General features: G+C 51.3%; 8 protein-coding genes across 8 annotated transcripts; 4 read left to right on the top strand and 4 right to left on the bottom strand.

The window, feature by feature from the left end:
• Positions 1-851: 851 nt before the first annotated feature.
• N7462_011260 (condensin subunit SMC2) lies at positions 852-4,704 on the bottom strand (the record flags this gene model as incomplete). The annotated part of the gene is made up of 6 exons (XM_057082974.1): positions 852-1,116; positions 1,181-1,854; positions 1,905-2,279; positions 2,342-4,499; positions 4,579-4,619; positions 4,678-4,704. The coding sequence occupies 6 exons, from the start codon at positions 4,702-4,704 to the stop codon at positions 852-854; spliced, it is 3,540 nt and encodes a 1,179-aa protein (XP_056928329.1).
• A 755-nt stretch (positions 4,705-5,459) lies between these two features.
• On the top strand, positions 5,460-6,538 carry gtmA (gliotoxin thiomethyltransferase; the record flags this gene model as incomplete). The annotated part of the gene is made up of 4 exons (XM_057082973.1): positions 5,460-5,853; positions 5,934-5,972; positions 6,030-6,086; positions 6,150-6,538. The coding sequence occupies 4 exons, from the start codon at positions 5,460-5,462 to the stop codon at positions 6,536-6,538; spliced, it is 879 nt and encodes a 292-aa protein (XP_056928328.1).
• A 367-nt stretch (positions 6,539-6,905) lies between these two features.
• Positions 6,906-8,800, bottom strand: N7462_011258 (NOT2/NOT3/NOT5 family protein; the record flags this gene model as incomplete). The annotated part of the gene is made up of 7 exons (XM_057082972.1): positions 6,906-7,001; positions 7,074-7,428; positions 7,495-7,766; positions 7,823-7,884; positions 7,960-8,375; positions 8,482-8,626; positions 8,719-8,800. 7 exons carry the CDS (start codon positions 8,798-8,800, stop codon positions 6,906-6,908), a joined length of 1,428 nt encoding a protein of 475 aa, XP_056928327.1.
• An 843-nt stretch (positions 8,801-9,643) lies between these two features.
• mrpl4 (mitochondrial 54S ribosomal protein uL29m) lies at positions 9,644-10,626 on the top strand (the record flags this gene model as incomplete). Its single annotated transcript, XM_057082971.1, has 3 exons — positions 9,644-10,007; positions 10,077-10,243; positions 10,429-10,626. 3 exons carry the CDS (start codon positions 9,644-9,646, stop codon positions 10,624-10,626), a joined length of 729 nt encoding a protein of 242 aa, XP_056928326.1.
• Positions 10,627-11,134: 508 nt separating this feature from the next.
• On the top strand, positions 11,135-12,969 carry N7462_011256 (secretory pathway gdp dissociation inhibitor; the record flags this gene model as incomplete). The annotated part of the gene is made up of 8 exons (XM_057082970.1): positions 11,135-11,180; positions 11,243-11,267; positions 11,331-11,390; positions 11,456-11,483; positions 11,538-11,883; positions 11,938-12,489; positions 12,560-12,817; positions 12,881-12,969. 8 exons carry the CDS (start codon positions 11,135-11,137, stop codon positions 12,967-12,969), a joined length of 1,404 nt encoding a protein of 467 aa, XP_056928325.1.
• A 416-nt stretch (positions 12,970-13,385) lies between these two features.
• On the bottom strand, positions 13,386-13,996 carry N7462_011255 (PaaI family thioesterase; the record flags this gene model as incomplete). Its single annotated transcript, XM_057082969.1, has 2 exons — positions 13,386-13,799; positions 13,898-13,996. 2 exons carry the CDS (start codon positions 13,994-13,996, stop codon positions 13,386-13,388), a joined length of 513 nt encoding a protein of 170 aa, XP_056928324.1.
• Positions 13,997-14,935: 939 nt separating this feature from the next.
• N7462_011254 (origin recognition complex subunit 4) lies at positions 14,936-17,148 on the top strand (the record flags this gene model as incomplete). Its single annotated transcript, XM_057082968.1, has 2 exons — positions 14,936-16,465; positions 16,525-17,148. 2 exons carry the CDS (start codon positions 14,936-14,938, stop codon positions 17,146-17,148), a joined length of 2,154 nt encoding a protein of 717 aa, XP_056928323.1.
• Positions 17,149-24,161: 7,013 nt separating this feature from the next.
• On the bottom strand, positions 24,162-24,603 carry N7462_011253 (uncharacterized protein; the record flags this gene model as incomplete). The annotated part of the gene is made up of 2 exons (XM_057082967.1): positions 24,162-24,452; positions 24,574-24,603. The coding sequence occupies 2 exons, from the start codon at positions 24,601-24,603 to the stop codon at positions 24,162-24,164; spliced, it is 321 nt and encodes a 106-aa protein (XP_056928322.1).
• Between the last annotated feature and the right edge of the window lie 816 nt (positions 24,604-25,419).

Below are 25,419 nucleotides of genomic sequence, written 5' to 3'. Positions count from 1 at the left end.
GCGGAACAATCCCGGGTCAGGTAAGAGGTCGTGTGGGATGGGCGAAGGGGCGTATGGATGGGATGTTGTGATGCGACTGGGATTTTGGAAAAGGATGGGGAGCGCACACGTCAGGAACCTCGCGAAATTGTCGAAGCGGTGCAGGCGATGCAGGCGCAAGAGTCGGTGGCGGCGTCGGACGGGAGTTTCGGGTCGGGAGAGCGACGACTGCACGTGCCGGCGCTGAAGACTCCGAGCATCCAATTCAACGATGAGAGCAATGGAAGAACAGGACGAATCCAAAAGCATAAGAAAAAGAAAGAAAAGATCAGAGGCTCTTTCACGCCCTCTCCCTGGTGCATCTCAGGTCCGGTTCTCGGAGGGTCGTCTTGCATGGTGCCTGACCTGAGAACTTACCTTTGTTACCGCTCCAGGACAACTATGGAATCTATAGATAGGACCAGCACCCGAACAGTACATGTTGCTACATTACTCACCAAGAGGCTTTAAATCCAATATGAAAATAATGTAGAGGACAGGAAGAAGAAGAGCAAGAAGAGCAAGAAGAGCAAGAAGAGCAAGAAGAAAAAGGAGAAAAAGAAATGATTTACACGAATACGAGGATTCTATAAAGAGAACCTAAACGACTCCGGCTCTGGAGAATCAAAAAGCCATCAACGCGCATAGATCATAAATATCCCTTCCCAACCCCAGCAAAACCCAGACCAAGGAGGGCTTGAAAAACCACAAACACCAGTTGCCACACACCAAAAGGCCGCAAAATCAATGCTTCGCACCGGATGAGATCAATACACCAAAAACGCAAAAGCGACCATGACATACAAAATCCTCGCAAGCACGGCTCATCGTACTCATTTCATATCCGCGGGGGTTAATGCTTGAACAATACTGGTACCCTCGCTGAACCGCGTGCGGAAGATGCGGTTCGCGTTCTGGAACATGCCATCCTTCAAGGAAACCACAATGAACTGTGATCCCTTGAAGCGTGTTTTGATCAGACGTCCGATATTTTGGGTGTGGGACAGATCCAGTGCGGCGTCCACCTCATCAAGGATGTACATTGGCGCAGGCTTGAATTGAAGGAGGGCCATGATGAGGGACAGAGCGATGAGGGATCTGTGATACAATTGGAAATTAGTACCAACCAAAAGAAAGAGGGGTTTGCCACCTGAATACATACCGTTGTCCACCACTCAACTCTGTCAAGCTCTGCTTCCATACCTTACCCAGGGATACCTTCACTTCCAAACCATCGGTAATGTCCTTGCCCTCGGGAGGATCAAGCTTGGCGAAGCTGCCTGGTAGAAGCTCATTGAAGATTTGACCAAAATCACCGTTGACCTTGACCCACGTCTTGTGGAGGGCCTCCTTTTTGTACTCGTTAAGATTTAAGATGGTCTCTTCGATTTTACTCTTATCGCGGATGACCGTTCTCATCATGTTCTTCAGGGCGGCTTCTTTCTTCTCAACGCTGTCGATCATGTTCATGACCTTCGGGTTGATCTTCTTTTTCATACCCTGTGACCGCTCAGTCAAGTTGCGCAGAGTGGATTTACACTCGGCAATATTTTGGTTCTGGAAGTGGTATGGGGTATTCGGACGCCCAAATTGCTCTTTTTCATCCGCAATCCACTCATGCTCTTGCTCCATGTGGGAGACTGCCTGGGACGCATTATACTGGTCCTTCTGAAGCTTCTCGAGCTGATGACCAAGCTTCTGCATTTCCAACCCCTCTTCGGTGATTTGGGAAGACTTGTTCTTCATTGCAGTTTCAAGCTCACGCAACTCATCATCGAAGCCAGTAAGTCTAGCTCTTTCATCTTCGAGTTGGGCCTGAGCGATGTCATGGGCATCCTACAATAGTCAGTTTCATGTCCAATTAAGAGAAAGAGGAATGAATCTACCTTCAGTCGTGCTTGTTCTCGTTTGAGTGATTCAATTTCCTCAACTTGAGCCTTCAACGTGTTGTCTGACTCTGCTAGCTGTTCTTCAGCAGCAGAAAGGTCGCTACCAACTTGCTCAGAGTCGAGGCGAGAAGATTGCAACTCTTTTTGAAGCTCTTTGACAGAAGCAGAGTTCTTGCTGAGGTTTTTCTTTAGAGCCTTAAGCGAATTCTCCAACTCTGCCAACTTGTTGTCTTTGTTATTGTTGAATTCACTCATATCTTTCTCAATACGCTTGATGTCCTTTGCTGCCTCTGTTTGGCGGGCCTTCGCATCGGTAATATCTTTCTTCAGCTGCTCGATGTTTGCCTTCATTTCCTCGACGGCTTGAAGGATCTTTAGTCAGTTAGAGAGAGGATTCTGAAGGTAAAGACCAGGCAAAAGATCAGTATACATACAGATGAAGAGGAATTGCTGTTGATTTGCTCCTCAGTGAGCTTGATTTCATGGGTCTTGAGATCCAGCTCTTGCTTAATGGACCGAACAGCATCTAGCTTCTTCTTTTCTCTGTTCATGTTTTCCTCCAACATGGCAAGTTGACGCTCCTTGCTCCTCAGCTCCTTAGTGATCTCATTAAGCTTCTGTAGAGTAACAAGCATGCCGCTAGAATTAGGGGAACTTCCACCGGAGAGGGTTCCACTAGGATCATAGACATCGCCATCAAAGGTAACGCTCTTCATCCGGACGGAAGGATCAAAGGTGACCTTCTTCGCAGTATCGGCATCGTTACAGATGAGAGTGTTGCCGAAGACATAGTTCATCGCCGCAATAACTTCCTCATCATATCCAATCAGCGACAGAGCAAGATCCACCTTGCCAGGGGCAAGCTTCTGAGCAGCTCCAATCTTCTCCGCTGATGCCTTGAAGGCCGAGATCTTGTTCAAAGGAATGATGGTTACACGCTTGCGGAGCTTTCCCCTTTGGAGTAATTGAGTACCGGTTTCAGCACTGTCGACAACCACATTGTACAGGCGTCCACCAGCGCAAATCTCCAGAGCAGTAGCAGCTTGAACCTGATCCTTGTTCAGAGTAAAGAGCTGGGCAACCAGTCCTTTGACCTTTGAGCGGTCGAAGTTGGGAGAGGGATCTTGGTAGTTGAAATCGATGTTTGCAACCTTCCTCCTGAGACCATCGGCCCGTTGGCGGAGGTCGCGAATATCTCGCTGAAGTTCAGACTTTTCCTCGTAGATCTGCTCTTCTTTACCGGGCTCAAAGCCAAGTCGAGTGAGTTCCCCCTCGAGCTTTTTAGCCTGTGACTTCAAGCCTTCTAGTTCCTTCAAAAGACCGGAGTTTTGCTCTTTGGCCTTCTTGGCCCGCGGCTCTTCTTCCTTGATCCTCTTTTCGAAGTTACTGATCTTGAGCTTCGCTTGTTCTTGTTCGGTCGCGGCTCCGCTGGCTCGGTTTCGTGCATCCTGCAATTGTCCCTGGTATCCACTTTCTTGGCCTTCTTTCGACGCAACACCTGTCTGTAGCGTTTGAAGCAACTCTTCCTTTTGCTCCACTTCAACATTTTGCGCATCGAGCTCTGCTTTTGCGGTATCGTATTGAGCCTGAAGTTTCTCATAGATCTTTCTCTTCTCTTTAAGGACCTTCTCCAGATCGTTGACAGTCTTTTGGACGGTTTTCTTCTTCTCCTTCTCCTCATCCAAGCTTGCGTTCTTCAGATCAAACACAGTCGTCAACCGTACAAGCTCATGAGAGTGATTCTTGACTTCATCTTCAAGGCCTTGGAATTTACCGCCTTTGCGAAGTTCCTTGTCACGCGCTGCCTGGACCCGCTGGACATCCTCTTCCAAATGTGTGATTTCGCTCTTCAACCTATCCGCATTCTCCTCCAGCGCCTGGACCTTGTTTCTTTTATTGTCGCATTCCTCGCCAGCAACGCGGAGCCGCTCACCTCCACGCACGTAGTCGTGAGCGACCACAAGCCGGGTCAATCGCTCCAGATCATTCTGGGTTTGTTGAAAGTCCAAGAATGCGCGCTTCTCCGATCGAAGCTTTTCAAGCTTTGGCTCGATCTCTTCCTTCAAAAGTTCTTCGATCTCACGAAGTTTCAACTCCTTCTTGCCCATTGTCTTGATCGCCTTTTCTCTCCGATCCTCAAACATCCGTGTGCCTGCCGCTTCCTCGATCATTGACAGAATTTCGACGGCCTTCATGTTCAGGACTTTGGTAATGCGACCTTGCATGATCAGGAAATTCGGGTTGTTGATATTGAGCTGGACGCTTTGGAATAGGTTCTGAACCGTTTGTTGTTGCGCACGGTGGCCATTGATTAGGTATTTACTGGTGCCGCCAAGGACAATCTGACGTGTAACAGAGATGTTGGCATATTCCTCAAAGCCGATCGGCGACTTGGAAGTGTCTCGGTTATCGAAAACAATCGTAACACTGGCCTTCGTCACGCCAGCTTGGCCGCGCTTGTAGATGAGATCCTGAAGGTTCTGCGCGCGGACCGTGCTCATGTTCGTAATGCCGAGAACAAAGCAAATCGCATCGAGGATGTTTGATTTACCGGAACCGTTGAGACCGGTGATCGAGTTGAAGGAGTCATCCCTATAATCTGCTGTCAGTCTACTGCGCTTGTGATTTGCTCTGTCATGGCGTCCCAAGCAGACGAAGAAGGCCGGCGCACCATCCCGAGATCACCGTTCGCACGGCGTATGATTTAAAACCCTAGGTCGTCCAGGTCAGCATCTCCAGGCGATCAACTCAATTTCCTTAGGCGACTCACGTCTATCACAATTTCGGTGATCCGCATGGTGGTGAGTGCGAGTCGGCTCGCTGGCGGAGTACATCGAATGTCGGGGAGGAGACAGAAAGAGGGGCGCGATTGTTTTGCCGCAAATCAGGTGTTTATGGTTTGCCCGTTCGGGCCTGGCGCCATCTAGATGATGTAATCAGCACATATCACGTGGTCAGTACATGCGCAAGTTATACTTTCGGTCTCTTTTGATCGAAAGTCTCCGTCAGCCTCCGTGGTTTCAAGTTGTGTTTAGTGTGGTCAATAGTCAGGTTTCTGGGCTTACTCATTTACCCCCTTACCTGTTCGTACAGGCCTGCTCGTATGGGCTTACCAAATCCGTCAATTCCCAAGAAATGCTTGACCAATCCCCAGTACCTTGTCTCTGGAGGTACTTGGGGCTAGACGCCATAGGGGTAATCTGACATCACCACCATCCAATTGATAGCTTTAAAGTTCCAACAAGGCTAGTTTAAATCATGACAGGACTACTCGAACTTAAACGCCCCCACGTCCTTCGTGTCTGCGGAGACATTCTCGGACACTTTCTGTGGTTTAAGGCACCCCATAACGAGTAATTGCCGATGACTGAAGACTCATTGAGAAGGCTTGAACCATATAAAAGACTGTACAGCGCGTAGGATTTCTATTTCTCTCTTCTCTTGATCATGATTCGGAATTCCTTTTCTGCATTACGAGTTTCTATTCTACCCCATAGCCTCCGCAGGTTTTAATATTGTCCTTTCCAGTTTCTTTCACGCCCATCTTCAACCATGGCATCCCAACAAAAATGGGGATTTATGTTCGATGATGACAAGTTCGTCAGTCAGTACAAGACGGGCGAGCATATTACCGGTCGATTTGCCCAAATTCTGTTAGACCAGACTGGCATGGTCGCAGACTCCAAAACCACACCCGACCGATCTCTCGTGGTGTTTGACAATGCATGCGGAACTGCGGTTGTCTCCCACATCCTGCACCGTGAACTTGATGATACGGTGAAGAGCAGGTGGAAGTTGACATGCGGAGATACCTCGCCAGGCATGCTCAAGTGGGCAAAGTCTCGTATGGAAAATGAGAATTGGCAGAACACAGAGGTGAAACTCGTGGATGCCCAGGACACTGGGCTTCCTACAGCACATTTCACCCACGTTATCACTGCTTTTGGTAAGGATTATACTCAGCATTCTGACTTAGAGCAAAGTTCAAGTTGTGTGCACGGCGTAACTAACTCCATCGGAAAATAGCTTATATGGGATGTCCGAAATCACTCTCTGCTCTTGATGGTACGTGCCCTATCCTAGTTCGAAGAGATTTTCTAATGATTCTTGTTTAATCAATAGAATCTGTTCGAATTCTACAGCCTGGGGGCACAATTGCTTTCTCGACGTGGATAGACCGTGAGTAGCCCGTAGTTGATCGATGCCATTCAAATGGATACTTGATGTCTGACATCATGACAGCTGCTTGGATCTCCGTTGTCCAACAGGCCGCAAAGGTCATTCCCGGGAATTTCCCATTCCCTAGTTCTAAAGAATTTCTCAAGGTACTAGGCAGCGGTGAATGGGACTCGGTGTCCTGGATCGAAACTCAGCTGAAGGAGCGTGGGCTCCAAGACATTCAAGTGCAGCCGAACACCCAGGCGATCTCACTCACTGTACCGGATTTCAGCAAGATGGTTGCGGTTATGTTTCCAATGATAACCAAGTTCTTCTGGACAGAAGAACAACGAGAAAGACAGGAAGAATTTGTTGGCGGCCTGCAGCAGTATCTCGAACGTACCTATGGGAAGGATGGAGAAATGGCCATGGAGTGGACCGCTATTCTTTCCACTGCCCGCAAGGCAAACTAGGTGAATTGCCGGCCATCTGTGCTTGTGCTGGCGGAGATTGTTCAACTAGTTCAGGATGCTTTTTTACATGCCTTCACATTACTACTATATGCGCAGGCGCAAAGCCAAATTCTGCACCTGAGCAGAAATGTCTGTCTCTTAGGGATTTGTTGCAAATATGCGAAATGAAATCTGGCAAGATCATGTCTTGATTCCCGTATATCCTATGTAGAATCCCCATAAATTCAAGTGCGCCCACATCCCGAACGGCACTGTACTTTCGGCCACCCATTTGAGGAACATTACAGAAAGCAGACAGCCAAACGCCATTGCTGATCAAGTAAATTAGTGTCCGCCATGCCGTACTTGGCTCCACCAGTCTTTCTACTCATGAAGAATGTGTCGGCCCAACAGCTGCGCGGGTCACTCCGCGGTTGGGATCCAGTCGGTTGTCCAAATCTTCGTATCGGAGGATAAACTCGCGCTATCGAGTTCGTCATCGCGTCAGCAACTTAATTCAATCGATCGGAAAACATAGCGCAATCTGTAAACATACCCGAATTTTCTTCCAGCTGGCTGGGTCCCATAGAAGGTAGACTCCACGCTCGCTCACACCGCGTTCCACGTCGACAGGGCCAGGGTAGGTTTCATCGCGAGTCAACCAACATCGCTCGAGCTTGTGATACCGCCACTTACGACCCATCAATTCTTCCGCAACCAACTCCTGCATAATATCACGAGGCATGCTGTAGAAGATGTAGAAAAGAGTTTCGTCGCTGAACCCGGGAATTCGCGACTGAAGAGGTTGGATGTTGGCAACATTGTAGCATGCAGGCAAAGAGAAGTCCTGTTCCAGGGGGACAGCGGACATAGAGGATACGAAAGGCGAGGCAAATGAGGTGTGGAGAGGTCTAAAATGCCCGGATTTGTTAGCGCAAACGTTCGAGTTAAATTGAAACAAAAAGAAAGGCGCATACTCAGGCTGATTTAAGTCTAGACCCAGAGTCATCAAATCTTGGCCGACCGCGAGACTGGCCACGTCGGGGCTTTCGCTGTGAATCATGCGCAAGAGGCCACTCAGTCCGAACCGGTCCAACTCGCTCATCTGCGCAAGAGGCGGTTGTTCCGCACTCTGGGAAGTAGCGGCTACTTCTTGGCCCTCATTTGATTGCTGCTGTCTTTGTTGCAATTGTTGTTGCGGATCGCTGAAGTTGCGTTGACCTGACATCAGGGTGTTGTTTAAGTCCTGCTGAAGTCGGTCGGTGTGAGTGCGGGGCCTGCTAAGACGATCGCCAATCTACTTACTTCTTTCTCCCCCAGCACCCCATTAGGCCCCTGGTTAACCGGTGACCGTGATGTCCCAATACCTAAACACTGCCGTCAGTTCCTCCGATCGCCATTTGATCTTTCCGACATATAAAAAGAGTGTGCCATTTCCATACCAGTGTTGTAACCCCCAAAGCTCGCACCTTGCATCAGTGAGCTTCCACGGTCTTGAACCAGTTCGGCAGCGACATTTCGGCCCAGCGGAGGGAACTCATCAATGTTGCCTGTCTGCGGTTGACTGACTGCCCCTAGCTGGCTACTGATGCCCTGGCCGCCATTCCTGAAGTCATCCAACCGATTCGCGAATTGGGCACCGGAAGGAAACATGTTATCATGAGGAGGCTGGGACGGTTGCTGAGCGGGGTGTGACTGAGTCTGCGAAGCTCGAGAAGGGGGTTGCGACGTTGGAGGGTGCTGTTGCCTCTGAACCGGGGTGTGCTGTGCAGCTCGTTGACTCGCATTGGCCCACACGAGTTGCCCAGGATTCTGGGATTGTGACTGCTGTGGCGCGCCTGATAGAGAAGGGAACTCACTAGAAAGGTCGTCCTCGAGTTAGTTTTCAAAACATTCTGTGAGCTCGACCGACTCGGTAGGCGGCGCCACTTGATCCGATCCCACAGCCACAGGGATTCACTCACGATAAATCTAGTGGTGCGGCCGGCTGGGACCCACCAAGGCTTTGCGCGAAGCTTCCCATCGTGCCCATCGTACCCATCGTGCGTTGCTGGTTACTTTGTAGAGTAGATGTTCCGGGGAGGTTGAAGTTCCAATTGGCTGCGCCACCTGGATTATAGCCCCCAGTTATCAGTACCCGCGCTCGATCGTCGTATCAAATCCCTGAGAATGGAAAGATTGGAAAGGATCCCATGTCATACCTAATTTTCCATTTGGCAATCGTGTGGAGGCCAATGAGACGTTTCGAGCTTGTGCTTGCTGTTGCGCGGGGAATCCAGACATGCCTCGTAGCGGCTGCGGGCCTGGTCCTAGCACAGAGAACACAAGGAGTCAGCATGATCTTCATTGTCTCAAACCAGAAAGCCAGAGCACCCATGCTTAGACCCGACACAAGAATGCGTCGACTGGGTCTTCACAAAAAATGTCTCGGTCGCAACCGAGAGGAAATGGCCGAGCCCATCTCGATACCCATTGGAGCGTCAACTCCACGATCGGATCCTCAGAGATCACGTTACGTCTTCTCCGGGTAATGCAGCGAGAGGGCAATAGATTTTGGATTTGTCGCGCATTTCCTTGACGACAAAGCAAACCGGGCGAGAGCCACCAAAGATAATAAAGAAAATGACGAACCTGGTCTATTCATAACTGGGAACTCGAGTACAAGTTGAGCGACTCAGTCTCAGAAATTCCCTGAGATCAGTCGGAGGCAAATGACCGGTTGAATATCAGGCCGAGAAAGAAATCCGTGGGGAGATCACAGTCCACAATCGGTCTTTTGAGGGCAACTTGATGCGGCACCTGCTCCGCCTGGAGGTGGAGTGAATCGATTGGGTGATTAGGCGCGCGGATGCTTAAGGAAGCACAGGCCAGCCCAAAGATGCTGTGAAATGACCTCCAAGGCGATGAGATCAAGAAAGCGCTCGGTCCGAAAAATCACGCTCTCGCAAAAATTCGAGTCCAAGACGAGTTGGAGTGAATCTTTGCTTGGTCGCTTGGAAACAACTGCGAAAGCGGGCGCACCTCGAGTTGCCGCCAAACGCCCACGTGACCGACCGCCTTCGAGCCCCGAAAAAAAGCAGCCCAAGCAACATCCCCGACTACTCTAAACCCACGCAATATACCACAATGCATCGGGCATCGATCGCCCGTCTGGCCCAATATGGGGGGGTTGTGCTTGCTGAGCTACCTCCCCCTTATTTGGCGCCATCCCTTCACTTCTCGATGTCCCGGTCCCCTGTGCAGTCCTCCAGCTTCTCTACGACTCCCGTCGCCGCTGGCCGTGGACGCGACATGAACAGGACCCGGGGTGTCTCTGCGATTCACCGGACCGGTACTAGATTCAAGCTGAGCGCCTCGAAATACCCATTGCCTCAGCCTGTCTCGCCGGAGAAAATGAAGGAGCGAGCTAAGACTCCTGTTCATGGTCTCTGGGGCTTCTTCCCGCCATCACGCGAGGCATTAAGTATCCCGGAATTCGATGCGGACTTTGGTATGTGAATCTGTTTGGATATGCTGTGTCTTATTCTATGAATGGTACTGAGACGATTGGTATCGCTAGGCCGTCCGTGGGCTATTCAAGAACTACGCGAGAAGAGCTGGGATGACCTACATAAGCTGTGGTGGGTTTGTGTTAAGGAGCGCAACCGTATTGCGACCTCGAACATGGAGCGAAACCGACTGAAGGCTGGATATGGTGACCACGAGTCCAATGAGCGTGATCGCGCTGTAAGTGTGCTTGCCTATGTTTCTGACAGCATCCATACCCATCTCTACCATTTCTCCCGAAGATATCAACCTATCCTCCGGTGATGTTATTGCGGGCTGTCTGCTTGTCTTATTCCCGACCTTTCTTTTCCTTTTCTTTGGCGGAAGATTGGACATCGTGCTGACTAGTCGACCCTCTATCTTAGATCGTTATCACTCAGAAGAGCATCAAACATGTTCTGCGTGAGCGCTGGCATTCTTGGGAGGAGGCCAGCCGTGTGTACGCTAAGGGCTATCGTCCCCAAAACCAAGACGCCTCAGAGCAAGATACCATGGAGCAAGAGGCTCCGGCTCAGGACCCGTTCAAGGAGGATGCCGCCAGCCTGAAGGACAGCAAGCCATAATCGAGCCCACTCGAGACCAATTATGGTGAGGCTCGGAATTTCCATTTTGTAGCAATAGTCTTTTTGTTCCATCTTTTCTAGTACTTTTGCATGTAAAATATCAACGATTCTCTTGACACTCTGTATTGCGTTGTTGGCCCATACCTAGTAGGTTGTCTAGGCCACTCTGGGATCCTTCAGGGGCGTAAAGCCCATCTGAATGATGAGGTGACCTTGAACATAGGTCCTAAAAAGGGGGGTGGGGGCAATTATCATACAGGCCGGTATTAATATAATCAGGAATTTCAAACTCAAGAGGGCCATAATCCCGACTGAGGGGGCGCGGTGGTCTCTGAGGAAACTCACTAGCGGCGGGCCCGTCAAATAGTCCCCTTCTTACCGCTTCGTGGATCCGCGGGGACAAGCTACCAGGAGAACCTTCTTCCTTTCTTTCCACATTTGCCTCCGGCATATTCCTCCACCTTCCTCTATTTTCTGCTGTTTCGTTCTTCATTCTCGCGTATCCACCATGGATGAAATTGCGCCAGAGTACGATGTCGTGGTGCTGGGTACTGGTGCGTTGCTACCCCGCCATTCCTGAATGCCTCCCAATACTGACAACACCTCCCCCTTCCAGGTTTGACCGAGTGCGTGCTGTCTGGGTAAGTAGATACGTCCCCCTGCATGTTTACCGAGATATATTCTGATCTGGCTGCCTGCTACAGTGTTCTGAGTGTGAAGGGTAACAAGGTCCTCCACATCGATCGCAATGACCACTACGGAGGGTAGGTAGACCTCGGAGCTCCCTGCCAACCACGCCACTGTTCAAAATAGCTAACAATTGCCCCAGCGAGGCGGCCTCTGTGAACATCGAAACTGTATGCTATGTTATCCCACCACAAGTGGTTATTGTCGGCTAATATCCTCTGCAGTTATTCAAGAAATACGGCAATGTTCGCCCCGGCGAGGAGCCCTGGAAGAAGTACGGCCGCGTCAACGACTGGAACATCGATCTCGTCCCGAAGCTACTCATGGCCAACGGCGAGCTCACAAACATTCTGGTTTCCACCGATGTGACGAGATATTTGGAGTTCAAGCAGATCGCGGGCAGCTATGTTCAGCAAGGCAAGGGCCCCAAGGCGACTGTGGCGAAGGTGCCTTCTGATGCCGGCGAGGCTCTTCGCTCTTCCTTGATGGGTCTGTTCGAGAAGCGACGTGCTAAGAAGTTCCTCGAGTGGGTTGGAGACTTCAAAGAGGATGACCCTTCTTCTCACCAAGGTCGGTGCATCTACGGTTAGGTGGTCTTTGGAGACGGTAGCTAATTCGGATCAGGTCTCAACATCAAATCCTGCACCATGAAGGAGGTTTATGATAAGTTCGGTCTCGAGGACAACACCCGGGACTTCGTTGGCCACTCTATGGCCCTGTACCCTTCCGACGAGTATATCAACCAGGCTGGTGCCGCCGTCGAGACTATCAACCGCATCCGCCTCTATGTTAACTCCATGGCTCGCTACGGCAAGTCGCCTTACATTTATCCCCTCTACGGTCTGGGTGAACTTCCCCAGGGCTTCGCACGTCTGTCTGCCATTTACGGTGGTACTTACATGCTAAACACGGATGTGGATGAGGTTCTTTACGAAGATGGCAAGGTCTCTGGCATTAAGGCCACCATGAAGGATCCCCATGAGCAGACCACTGCCATGAAGTTTGAGACCAAGACCAAGAAGATCATTGCCGATCCTTCCTATTTCTCCAACAAGGTCAAGGTTTCTGGCTATCTGCTCAAGGCTATCTGTATCTTGAAGCACCCCATCGATAAGACTGATGGCAGCGATTCGCTACAGCTGATCATCCCTCAGTCCCAGGTTGGACGCAAGCATGGTGAGTACCACTGCTATCTATATGATTTTGCAAATTCTGTTTCGCTTTTGCTGATCCCTCTTGTCCACAGATATCTACATTGCCATGGTTTCGGCCGCTCACAACGTCTGCCCCAAGGGGTATTACATTGCCATTGTTTCCACCATTGCCGAGAACGATGCCAACCACCACCTTGAGCTCGAGCCAGGTTTCGAGCGCCTGGGTGCGATCGAGGAAAAGTTCATGGGTCCCCCGATCCCCATCTACGAACCCCTGGAGAGCGGCGAGAATGACAACATCTTTATCTCCAAGAGCTACGACTCTACATCCCACTTCGAGACTACAACCGGTAAGTCATTTCATTCAACTCCATCCATCATCTGCGTATGATACTAATGTATGGATTTTATAGACGACGTGCGGGATATGTACCGCCGCGCTACCGGCGAGGAGCTGAAAGTTGAGGGACTTCGGGAGGGTGAGGCGCTTGCTCAGGAGTAAAAGAGAGCAGAGCGACTATCCCCGGCCCTTTGCGAATGAGAGGATCTATCGTTGCTTAAATGCTGAATTGAATATATTTCCCTTGGACATGTTTGATGCTCTCTGTTCTTTGTTTCTCGCTTCTGAGCACTCGGTTGCTCTGTCCAATCAAACCAGGAGGTTGTAGCAAGTGCAATATACCTGTCTCTTATCCTTCATTTTACATGCCATTGGGAGTTTCAAGTTTATATCGAGATCGTTATAAGGGAAGAGAAGAAAGAGAAACTAAAAAAGAACAAGCAAGGTATCAAATGCGATGATTTCTCTACATATTTACATCCTCCAGGCAGGATTCTCTACTCTTTGCTCTCCCTCGGCCTCTCTGCGACCACATTCACACCGTGTTAATATCAACATTGCCAGTCTGTCTCTTTCCCTTAGATCCGCTGGGTCACTTCCGGGTCGGTATTGGCCTTTTCATGCTCGCCTACCACACATAGATCACCGGTATCGGCCTTCTGGATCTCCGCCCGTAAGAGCGCCAACCGCTTCCCCACATGGACTATCTCGCATACGATGCGTGCCTCCGTGCCCGTCGGCACCGGGCGCAGGTAAGTCACCTTGAGGTTACGACTCACTCCGCCGAACGAGAATTTGCCCGGTTCCGATACTCCGAGCAGGATTGTCGTAGATAGAACGTCAATTAGCGTCGCAGCACAGCCGCCATGTAGGTTGCCCAAGTAGTTGCTTAGTGACGGCGTGATGGTGATCAGGAACGAGACTTTGGCTGGGGGCCCACGAGTCGCGGATTCGAAGCGGAGATTACATTTGCGGCCGTCGACATCCCAGTGCTGGCGCAAGGTGGTTAGCCACGTATCCTGGGCGAGACAAAACGATAAAGGGAGCCTGGTGCATCCTGAATTATAGAAATCCACTGTTATAAACTCACCTCTTCGCTCCCCAGGCCCATACGCCCCGTATAATCATAGACGAGCTGCTCGAACTCGTCGAGTTTCCGCGCCGGAGGCTGGATCCCCGTTTCAGGCATGGTATGTAGGGTGTGCGGGTTCGCGTAAGTGTGGTATATATTCAGATAACGGAAATGAAGTCTAATGGAGAGGGGAGTTTTGTGTCCGGTTGAAAGAGCGTTGTGGCTTTACGAGTTGCTTACTGGTTGCCCACGGCACTGCGCATCTGCTCGGGCGAGTTGAACCTCGGCTGAGATCAGCCGGCGGAATTGGGACCCTCCGAGATGCCAAATGTTTGGCCGAGCACAAGTGCCCGGCCGAAATTCAATCGTGGAGATCCGATTTGATATGCCGGCCTTTGGTGTTCAATCTCTTGAGCGCATCGTTTCCCCTCATCTTGTAACTTGTGGTTTTAAGACTTCAAAAGGTGTAGCGGCTGTCATAGTGGCTGACGCTGACCCTACCGCCTCCGATAAAGAGTATTTCAAAACCAAGAGATGATATTCTCGATCTCATCATTGCTAAATCCGGCATCGTCACAATTTGGTCTTTGTTGGGGAGAACCATGCTGTTCTGCGCGTCTCTCATACTACTCACCTGACTTCGCGTCACGGGTGGCGGCCTCAGGCGTGGGCCTCGAGATGCTCGATTTGTTGCCGAACCGTCAACAGCTTCCCCGGCCTTCCAATCGAGCCTGTCACTCGACAATCTCCCTCGCTTTTCGGATACGAACCAGACAAGGTTGAAAGCCTCATAATTATCGAATCCGTCTAGCTAGGGTATCTTGAACTATCCCTTTTCTAGGACTGCTCAAGTCCCTATTCACAACACCTCCCTGGCTCGACATGGTGGACAGTACACAGAATTAAATCGGCAAACTGTGACTGTATCAGGATCGCCCTGTGACAATTGCTTTCGACCTGAACCGGAAAGTCGCTTCCCTTCTCCCTGTTGATCGCGGACGACCTCGATTCCCTCCATAATACCCGGCGCAACTCAACTCGACAAGACCTCCCAACATGAAAGACCCCCGCGCATCCAAGCGGAGAAGAGTCTCCCCAGAACTCACTCACGATGACGATGGTGACGTTGCCATGGAAAGCGACGGCGATGCCTACTCAGCCCCATCATCCTCCGAGCCGGACGCGGACTCCGACGAAGACCAGGAATACCGTGGCCCCCGAGGAAAGGCTTCACGGCGCCAATCCACCCGCGGGAGGGCGACTTACGTTCCCGATGACTTGGAAGATGACGAGACGGACCCAGTGCAAGCTGCAGAGACCCCTTCAAGAAGCACACGGGCCAGCGGACGGCAACGGAAAGCGCCTCTGAGATATGAGGAAGATGCGCCAACACCCTCTTCCACACGGAGGACGGCCGCCACGCCTCGGAGTACCCGTGCGACAAAGAGTGCCCAAAAGCAGAGACCAGGTGAAGACGACGACTTTGAGATGGATGTTGACGAGTTGTCTCCAAGGCCGACTACTTCGGTGTCAAGGACAAGGTCTAGAAGAAGTACTGCTAGAACCAGGGCAAATGGCGCAAGGAATGGAGAAACTGCAGAGGGTCCCGACAAAGACCTGTCTCCCTCACCAGATGCGTATGCCGATGGTCTCGACGACCTCGTCGCCATGCAACTACAACAAGATCTGCAGAGTAATGAGGAATTACAGGTGACTGAAGTCGTTGAGCCTCTCCCTGAATACGTGCAAAAGCTACAATGTCTCTGCCAGGAGGGCTTACAAGACGAAGTTCAATTCCTGACGACCTTTCTTCTCGAAAAATTGTCTGGGAAACGGCAAATCCCGCTGAAGGGACTGGAAAGTGAATATAATAAGGTCAATCACTTGATCGAGCAGACCGTGGCCGTGGGTGAAGGTAACTCAATGCTTCTCCTTGGGTCACGAGGATCGGGAAAGACGGCCGTTGTAGAAACGATCATCTCGTCTCTAGCAAGAGAGCACCAAAATGATTTCCACGTTGTTCGTCTGAACGGTTTCCTCCACACGGACGACCGCCTCGCTCTTCGTGAGATGTGGCGCCAGCTGGGTCGTGAGACCAACACCGAGGATGACGCTGCAAAAGTCAGCTCCTATGCTGATACAATGGCCACTCTTCTGGCTATGCTTTCCCACCCGGAAGAACTCTTTGGAGCCTCGGGCAAGGGTGACAATGTCACGGCAGCAAAGTCCATCATCATTCTCCTTGACGAGTTTGATCTCTTTGTCACTCATCCGAGGCAGACACTGCTGTATAACTTGTTCGACATTGCTCAGGCACGAAAAGCACCTATTGCGGTCCTCGGTCTTACCACCAAGGTCGATGTAACTGAAATGCTAGAGAAGCGGGTCAAGAGCCGTTTCAGTCATCGATATGTCTATATTCCGCTCCCAAGAACCTTCGAGATTTTCTCGGAGGTCTGCAAAGCGGGTCTAGACCTCGATGATAACGAAATCCAACACCTTTCAGATACGCTCGGGCCTGAGAAAGCTCTTTTGGAAACCGCTGGTTGGAAAACACTCCTCGATGGGTGGAAAGGATATCTCACAGTGAGCACCCATCTTAATTCATAGTACGCTTTGATGCAAGCTAACTCCTTCCTTTCCAGGATCTATGGAATGACAAAGACTTCCAGTTCCATCTCAAGAGCATCTACAGTCAGACGAAATCAGTCAAAGAATTCTTAACCAGTGCTCTCCTCCCCATCAGCGAGCTTCACCTAAGCACTCAAGCTGCCGACAAGCCCGTCTTCCAAATCCCCGTTCCAAAGAGCTTCGCGTCTCAATCTCTGTCATGTCCGGACCCAGCTCCCCTTCCCTTCTCACCTTCTATCACCGCTTCATCAAGCCCATCCTCTCTCCCACTAGCCCTGCTGCTCGCTGCCACCCGCCTCGCCGCCCTCTTCGACCCCGGCAACGACGGTGGTCAGGCCCAGAGCGTCTCTCCGCTTGCCCTTTCTTTCCCAGCCGCGTATGCAGAATACGTGCGACTTCTCACATCTGCCAAAACGTCCGCTTCGGTCTCCGGTGCCGCCGCCACACCTGGCCGTGTCTGGGGCCGCGATGTAGCGCGAGAGTCGTGGGAGAAACTAGTTTCGTGGGGTCTTGTCACGCCTGTTGGCAGCGGCAATGGCACTGCCGACGGGCAAATGTTCCGGGTGGAGATCAGCTTCGAGGAGGTTGTTGAGATGGCTGGCACAGGCAGTTCCCTTGGACAGTGGTGGCGGGAGTAAAAACCTGGATTCCATTTATTCAGTACTATGCTCGATATTCCTCTGGAGCATGATACATAGGTGCATTATACTCCCGGCATAGATTTTATTGCATCCACGCGACTTTCTCCCTTGTATATATATTGTAGTCTAAATGTAAGACTGAATGATAATATTAAGTGGAAGGCCGCCCGTTTCCAATTAAACCCCATTTAATAGTGTGCAGGCATTTGGCATGCATTCGTTGGTTGCTTCGTTCTATAAGGAATGGCTTGACAAATAATCTCGAGCATGTTGGGCGACACAAGTCGTAGCGCGGCCAATATATAGTGATTGGTATTCAGCCTTCGAATATAGATATTCGATTAAATTCCTAGGTGCCCCTCAGAAGCTACTCCAATTTTACATCTTTCATCTGCTCCAGAATTTGTAAAACATATCTTAGCCAAACTGCCTGGTTCATCGGTAAATGGATAGTGGCTAGATGCTTACATCTAAATCTCTAGAGCCCTGCCAGACTCCACCTCATATTCTGTATATTTTCAGAAGTCCAGAGCTTTGACTCCATGAATGAGCTCGATTGTATACATTATGTCCATTCCATGACAACCAGCCCAACTACCTTATCGGCGGAGATCGTATAGTTGTCCACACCACCTCATACCACCAGGTAGAGAGTTCCTATTCTCTGTACGTGTATGTAAACTCCAAATCCAGTGGTAAATACCCCATGCCGACCACTTGAACTAAACCTTCTTAAGTATTCAAGCCCGCTTATTCCCAGAAACCATAACACAACTGCCAGGTAAAGATTCTACCAGCTCAACCAATTGCGAGACAGACCAAAAAAAATGAAATAAAAATGAACAAAGGATAAGAGACCGTATCCCATCAAGTTGGTCAAATACATGAGAAGATATGTCCGGATTGCCCAAATACCTCGACCCGATACCAAGATACATCACAAACCCTCCCCCTCCCCCGCCTGTAAGAAAGACCGCCCTAACGACCTGCTGCCGCTCCCGCCCCGACGGTGTTTGAACTACGCACACAAATCCCGGGTCCCTCTCCCACCAGCACATCCTTCACTATGTCATCTGCCGCTCATGATCTTGGCAGCGTGTTAGAGCGGTGGTCTGGAGAAGAGTGGTTGGCCGATCGATTATCGATCGAGTGCACAAGCACAACCCCCTCTTCCCCCTTGCTCTGAGCCCTGCACCTTGCCGTCTCTACGCCCCAAAGGTGGTGTGGTCTGAGTTTGGCGGAGGCGGGGGTCGTGTGGGATGGTGTATTCTTTGTGCGATGATACGCGGGGGTTTGTCCGTGCTGATGGAGTGAGGTTAGAGCTTGGTGCTAAGATAGGATCTAACGAGCATCTTCCTCTTTTGTGCTACAGAACACAAGGACGGTAGCAAAGTCAGAGGACTTGCGGCAGAAGTATTTGCTCATGAGTGCAGAAAGTATATTTTTAAGCGGAAGCGCGAGAGCGTGACAGTGCGACACAGAGACGAGAGACGAGAGTATATAGTTCCCGCCCATCAGTCTACTGTGGGCGAGTATATGTTATACACTGTAGACCAAATCGGGGGTGGATCTTTGAAAGTATCCGATCCTCACCAGGCATCAGCCATTCTATCCCCACTTTGTCTTCTACATGGGTATCGACGCCAGTCACCTTAATTGCCCTTTGTTAGTCACAAAAACACACCCATAAACCCACCGATTCTCACCGGAAGATATATACGGCCAAGCATGCTGGCTTCTTTACAGACCGACCAGGGACCTTCCATGCAGGCCACATCCAGACAACAGAAAAAGATACACTCAAAAAGTAAGCCTCTCCCCTATCACGGCCCAGACTGCAGCCAGTCCCAATGTCCCGGTGCATAAAGCCTGCCGACAAGCCTTCCATTGCCCCTTCATCTTGCCCCCCAAGCGACCAGGAGCTTTGATTGGCCCCGCACACGATCATGCAGCCTGTTTGCCATGTGTTGAAAGTGACATGTCACCGAGTTTCTCGAAATATTACCCACAAGCGGAAAACACTACGAAACAGGGAGGTCCCTGCGTGCCCGTGGGAGAAGAGAGTTCTGCATGGCCCGCAGCAACTGGTGCAGGAGTAGTAGGAAGATGAGCATATTACGCTGCATGCAGTATCCCGACAGCGGGGATGCTATGCGAAATCCGCAGGATCATGCAATTGGCCAGTGCGCAGGAGAAAGCCGGGGGCGCTTTTCTTTCTTATTTGTTTTGACTGAGTCTGTTTGTTTTTTTTTTCTTTTTTTTTTCTTTTTCTCTCTTTCTTCCCTTCCTTTTTTACCCGTTCCGTCTTCCAGTACTCAGAGAAGAGAAGATGGGGGAGTTGCTATAGTTCCTGGAGGCCGAGGAGCTTCTCGGCTATTCCCGCTTGATTGCAAAGGATTCAGGTGCAGCTTGGTCGGAGCTAGATACCTTCCTTTTCGCATTTAGCGTTGGCGGGAGAGGATCTCCAAGCGGCATGCACCTAGGAACCTAGTGCTGGCGCGTGGGTGGATGGCGGGGCGGGTGATGTTTCCCCTGGCTCGTTGATCAAGTGATACTTGCGTTTTCATTGCATGTTCACGCGGAGGTTGCAGGCGAAGAAACATGGCTCTGCAGGAAAATACTGGACTTGAACAAAAGGCCAAGAGGTGTGTGCCTCGTTGCCGGCAGAGGCGACTCCACAGTTCTGCACCACGCGCATGGTGTTGCCCACACGCCCCTCCTCTCCTCTCCCGATCATCCTGGATCTTCCCCCCACCCGCACCTCCCGTGCAGAAGACGCAGAAGGCGAAACCAGTGCGACTTCATACCGGAACGCTAGGAAGCGTCGGGGCCGTTGCGAATCCATCTAGCTGGCTGCAGCCCGCAGATCGTCTGTCTCGTGGACGGAAGAGGCTGGAAAAGCAGCTCAGGCTGATGGAGGTGGAAAGTGTATTTGGAAGTCCCGTGTCGGCACTCTGATGACGGAGGAATGAGTACCGGTTAGGAAGGCGTATATTGTGTAGAGAGGCGGTATCCTGGAGTCTCTCGCGCCCTGAGAGATGGAAGGAAAGGAATAGAAATGCCTGACGAACAGCAGAGGCCACAATACCGACAGGCCCAGCCTTTTTCCGTTCTAGCCCTTCAGAAAGAGACTGGCTCTGGGTCTGTCCGTAACATGAGGAGTTGGCTCCGGGCCTGGGTGACTTGGCTGAGAATTGTATAGTTGCAATGTGTAATCAGTACTTCGGGTCAACTAGGGTATCGGGCAGTAGACAGGGCGAGGAAAGCATGTCCAAATGCGCCCATGGAAAACGATCCATCCCCAAAATATCGCCGTCTCCTCTCCCCAACGCAAGTGATACCACGAGCGACCGTGTGTACAAGCTGCAAAGCTAAGAAAGACATGCAGATGGGGTGTGTGCAACCCCGATTTCTCCCCCCTTGGGACTTTACCGACAGGGAACCGGAGGACGAAGAAACAGAGTCACCAAAGGCCGAGGTCCGACTTTCCGTGACGGCCAGTGCTATAGGCTTCTGATCAAGCTCCGGGGATAGAACAGGATGAAAACCAGCGCTCATGAGTGCCATGAAAAGTTGCTGGGATTCTGCAGACGCAAGCGAAGCCGGTCAATCTTAGATAACATTGTAATAGTGCTGTTCTTTTTCTGTGCATCCGGAAGAAGAAACATCGGAAGACACCCCAAGGTTCGAGGAATTAGCACGGCCATTCTTGTTCAAGGAATACCTTGCAAATCAGTCCCGCCTCTTGGATAAACAATAGATGCTGTAATCCGTTCTGATAGACGGAGATGACTGCAATCACGGAACGGCAGTCACCGGGATCGCAAGCCGCCGATGAGGCGAGGAAGCGGGCATCCCAACCCCGCCTTGACCGTTACAGGGATGTTGTTTAGCGTTTCGTTCTCGTACTTCAACCAGCCCAGTGGACAAAGATATCACTGGCGGGGGAAATCTTCGGCAAGCTAGGGGATTGCCAAATGGAAAATTGCCCCCTCCCAGTGCTCGTCACTTCTCTCTGTCCCCTCCAACATCCCCCACCTCCCGCTCGAGTCGGCCCGTCGGAGTAGGCAGCAGGTTGGTTACTGACCTTCCCTCCTGGACCTAGATCTCCGACTAGATCCCCGACTAGGATGCTAGGCCGGAAAGCAGACTGGTCCCAGGAGCGAATGTGGCATGTTGGTTCGGAGGATTATCTCAAGCCGGATTTCCCAGCCTTCGAATCGGAGGCCCTGGGGAAGATACAATTGCATTCGCATGGAGGGATCGGCCAAGTGGATCCCACGAGAATGTTTCTTGCTATTGATGTACTCTATCCTCCGTACTCTGTACATTCCTGCGACTCGGAGTCGTCATAGTCCTGCATGGCCTGCATTTTCGCGACGATCAGGCTCAACCCTGTTGCCACAGAGCTACCGGTGAATACATGTCGATCAAGCCTTCTTGGGCTGTTGATCTGGGGGCGTCTGCTCGTGGCTGCGAAACGAAGACCCCCCTCCTCAAAAAACAGACCACTAATGAGTATATCGATTCAAGACGAAGGAAAATTCTCCCTTGCGAAAATAGGGGAAAGGAGTAGAGGTATTGATTTCAACTAGGGACACTTTGCAACTAAGGTGGCGACATGATATCCAAAAGAAGGGGAGAAGAGGGAGTATAGTTCTGCGTAACAAGATTCAAGCCGGAGATGCCAAGCATGGCACTCTGCCTTGGCGCTTCTTACTGTAGCCCAGGCCCAAATTTGAGGAATCCATAAATTTCCTGGCTTTAGAGAGAGCAACCAACATGGGTAATTTCCGGGTTTTGCGGGATATGCACAAGGGGGCATGCACAATGGGAGCAGGCACAAGGGCAGAGACCGAGGGGCGCAGTTCCACCCCAGTAGTAAGCGTATGTCATACAGATACAAAGACACAGAGAGCCCTGGCCCCCAACAGAGCGACTGGTTGGTGTTTCTAAACGGGGGCTGTCAGCACGCAACAGCTGCAGCTTCGAAACACCGGAGTCGAGGGCGCACGGCCAATCAAGCTGGCGATCTCAGATATCCTCCACAACAACAGGGGCCGCACAATGGATCCCCTGATGGCGCTTTGGGGATGGACTCGGACTTATGGGCCAGCAGCACACATGAAAGTATCTGCGTTCGTATGTGATGTACTTTTTTTACGTGATGCTGGCAAACCCTAACCTGAGCCCCGAGGAGGAAATGACATCGCCACATGGGATGGATCCACTCCGTTGGCCATGCATGTCATGTACATATATGTGTGGGAGAGAAATCACGATCTTCGACGAGCACCACTAGCCGCAGGGGATATTTTTTTCCCATTTATTTTTTTTTTTTTTTTGGCTTTGACGCAGGACTTTTTTGCTGCTCCTGTCTTTCGCTTAATTGTCCATGTGAACAGCGCATGTAACCCTGGCTGTGGGTTGAATGCTGGATAGTCTCCTGTCCCTATGCCCCATCCTATACCCTCCGGACCCCCTAAATAGAACCAATGATAGGTAGACTCGCATCTTTCTATGCGCTTGACTCGTCCGACCTGAGCGTCCGACCGTCTTGGCCGTCGGACGTTTGACCAAGACCAAAATTCAAAAAGCCCATGTAGATCATCTGCCACGTGGACCGATGACTCTGCTCCCGTTGTGGCGCCCTCGACCGTTGGTCGCTACGAATAACGTGGATGGTGGATATCTTCCGGTGAACTCAACAAACCGCGTTGGCCGTGATCCTTCTCCTCCCCAAAGAGCCGTCGGCTCCGAGTCATTTCCATGTAATCGAATTGTTTTTTCTTTCTTTTTTCTTCGACAATTTTCATTTTCAATTTTTGGATTTTTCATTCTTATCTTGACTATGACTATTACTATTATTCTGATTACAATTACTATGACTATGACTATCGCTATTATTATTATTCTTATTATTATTCTTCTTCTTCTTCTTCTACTCCGGTGGTGTCTATTTTGGATCTTCTGTATGTGGAAAGTCGCATCTCGACTACAAAGTACTGTGTACCACATTTCACCGTCGCCAAGCCCATGCGATCCGCGGGCCTCATCGGGCTTTCCCCTTTCTCTCATTATGGAACTCAGAGCTCCGTGATGGGAAATGTGTTTGGGGCTTTTCATTATCTTCGTCCGCTCGGTTTCAGCTCTGCATCGCTTAGGCGAAGAGGAATATGGCGTGCATGGGGACTTACAGCGTGCATGATGCCTCCGGCAGGGGCTACCTGCGGGATGTTTGCTTCGGTCCCTCCCCCCCCCCCCCCCTTTTTTCTTGTCCCGTTCTTCTTTCACAGAGCAAAATAGGCGAGGGTGAATCCGCCCGAGCCAGACCGACGCCATAGTGTTTCAATTCGACCTGCTCTCTCGTCGTCGTTCTCTCTTGACTTACCTCGTGGAGCTTGGTTGAGATTTCCCACAGGTGCATTTGCCCTTTCCGTCCTGGGGTGGAACCCTGCCGCACCTGTGGCGGAAAAAACACGAGACACGGCGGCACTAGTCGTTCTTAGTGGCTTCCAGAATCCTTCTAGAAGGGCTTTGCCGTGTTCTAGGGCCAAGGAGCCTTGCTACGGACTTCGCCGGTCATTCCGCGCTCAGCATCGGCGTTTTTGGTGGTACAGTTGTTCTCCTTTTGTTGTTGCCTCCGGGCCCGTTCCCTGGGTCGGAGCCTGAATCAGGAGTTCGGCATGCCCGAGAGGATGTTGGAGTCAAGCTGCGAAAAAAAGCTTGGTTTCCGTGTTTCCAGCGATTGTTGGTGGGGGTTCTTGGGCGGACAGGGGATTCCGCGTTGGCAAGTCGATGACGTGATCAATCTCCTCATGGTCTGTTTGCAGCCGGTGGGGCGCGATCTCGATTGGAGAGCGTTGATGATGGTAGACATGAGTACAGCCATGGTCAGGGTTCGCGTACCGTACCAACTCCCCGGTAATTACACGGATCGTCCCGAATCAGCGTACGCAATACGGTATCGTAAGAATGGCGCACCCGCTAACCTGCTGCCCAAACGACGCTTACATAAGGGCGAGAACTGCAGTTCGACGACAGTCATCACCATCCTCACCTGGGTCGGTAAACTTGTAAACCAGGCACAGCGTCCGACCTCGGAGGAAGGAGACGCCTTCAAGTTCCAAGCCCGGATCATTCTCAGACGGTTTCTCATCCACCAAGGTGTCGTCCGGAACAATAACAATCCCGTCTGACCGCGCCAGCGATCCTCCTCGGCGTCGTGTCGTCCCCGGATAGCCCTGTCGAGATGACCGACCATACCCGCGCACACACACAAACACACAGACGCCCTCTATCTCCAAGAGGGCAAGGAGATTCAATTGGGGTGACCGAAAAAGTCCGAACAACGGCCCCCCTCAACTCCTTCCAGAAGGAGAAAATGATCTTCCAAACATCCTCCCAGCCCTCTTTTCTTACCCCCTTTCCACCATCGGACCTGGCGAGCATGGGCACTCTGAGGCTCAACTACCCTCCCGTCCCCTTTGCGGTGAGTGGTTGGTCCTCTTCTGGATAAGGCGCCCCTTCAGCAGCGCCATCCTTGCGCATCTAGACACCAGCTGACTCAGATCCCGAGCATTCTCCCATACGGGAGCCATATCACGCCTGAGTTTGGCCCCGATCATCTTGAGATTCTCTTACTGAGTTGGGCTAGACCATGCTCGAACCTCTTCCCCCCCCGGCTTCCCACGTGGCCGATTCCCCACATGAGGTGCGAGCTGTCTGGAGGGATTCAGGGGAAAGAGGGGGCGGGTTATGCTGAGCGTGGCTTTTGATCAACTCTGTGCCTCTGGAGCCTCGGGCTCGGGACGACACGCGGTTGGATAATTTGGATAGATTGGTGGGATGCCAAGATAAGGGGAGCGTTGTTGTTCCAAACTCCTCCGTCCCTATTTCTTTAGTATCAGCTCTGCCTTGTCGGCGCACGGTCAAGCCGGATACTAGCTTCCGCCAACGGTCGAACAACCGGTAAGGCGTAGACGCCCAAGTACGGAGTCGGCGTAGCGTTGTAGTGATTCCGTCGGGAAGAGAACCCCTTTCGCAGGCAGCATCATGTCGTGAGACTACATCGGTCCCCGGGAGGTACCTGGTCGGCTGCCCTAGGGCCCACTGCAGACAGGACGAGGCTTGCTGTGTCGGCTTGTCGTCCCGATCATTATGATCCCGTACTCCGTACCGGCACACAAGGTTCCTGGGGAAAGGTCTTGGAGTGATGGTTGCTCAGCCGCCGATCGGACCTCAATACTAGGCAAAACCTTCTAAAAC

Source organism: Penicillium macrosclerotiorum, assembly GCF_028827735.1.
Source record: "Penicillium macrosclerotiorum strain IBT 26536 chromosome Unknown utg000011l_segment0_segment0, whole genome shotgun sequence".
In the NCBI taxonomy this organism is placed as follows: domain Eukaryota; kingdom Fungi; phylum Ascomycota; class Eurotiomycetes; order Eurotiales; family Aspergillaceae; genus Penicillium; species Penicillium macrosclerotiorum.
The sequence above is the reverse complement of the archived record's forward strand: the minus strand, read 5'-3'. Positions and strand labels throughout refer to the sequence as shown.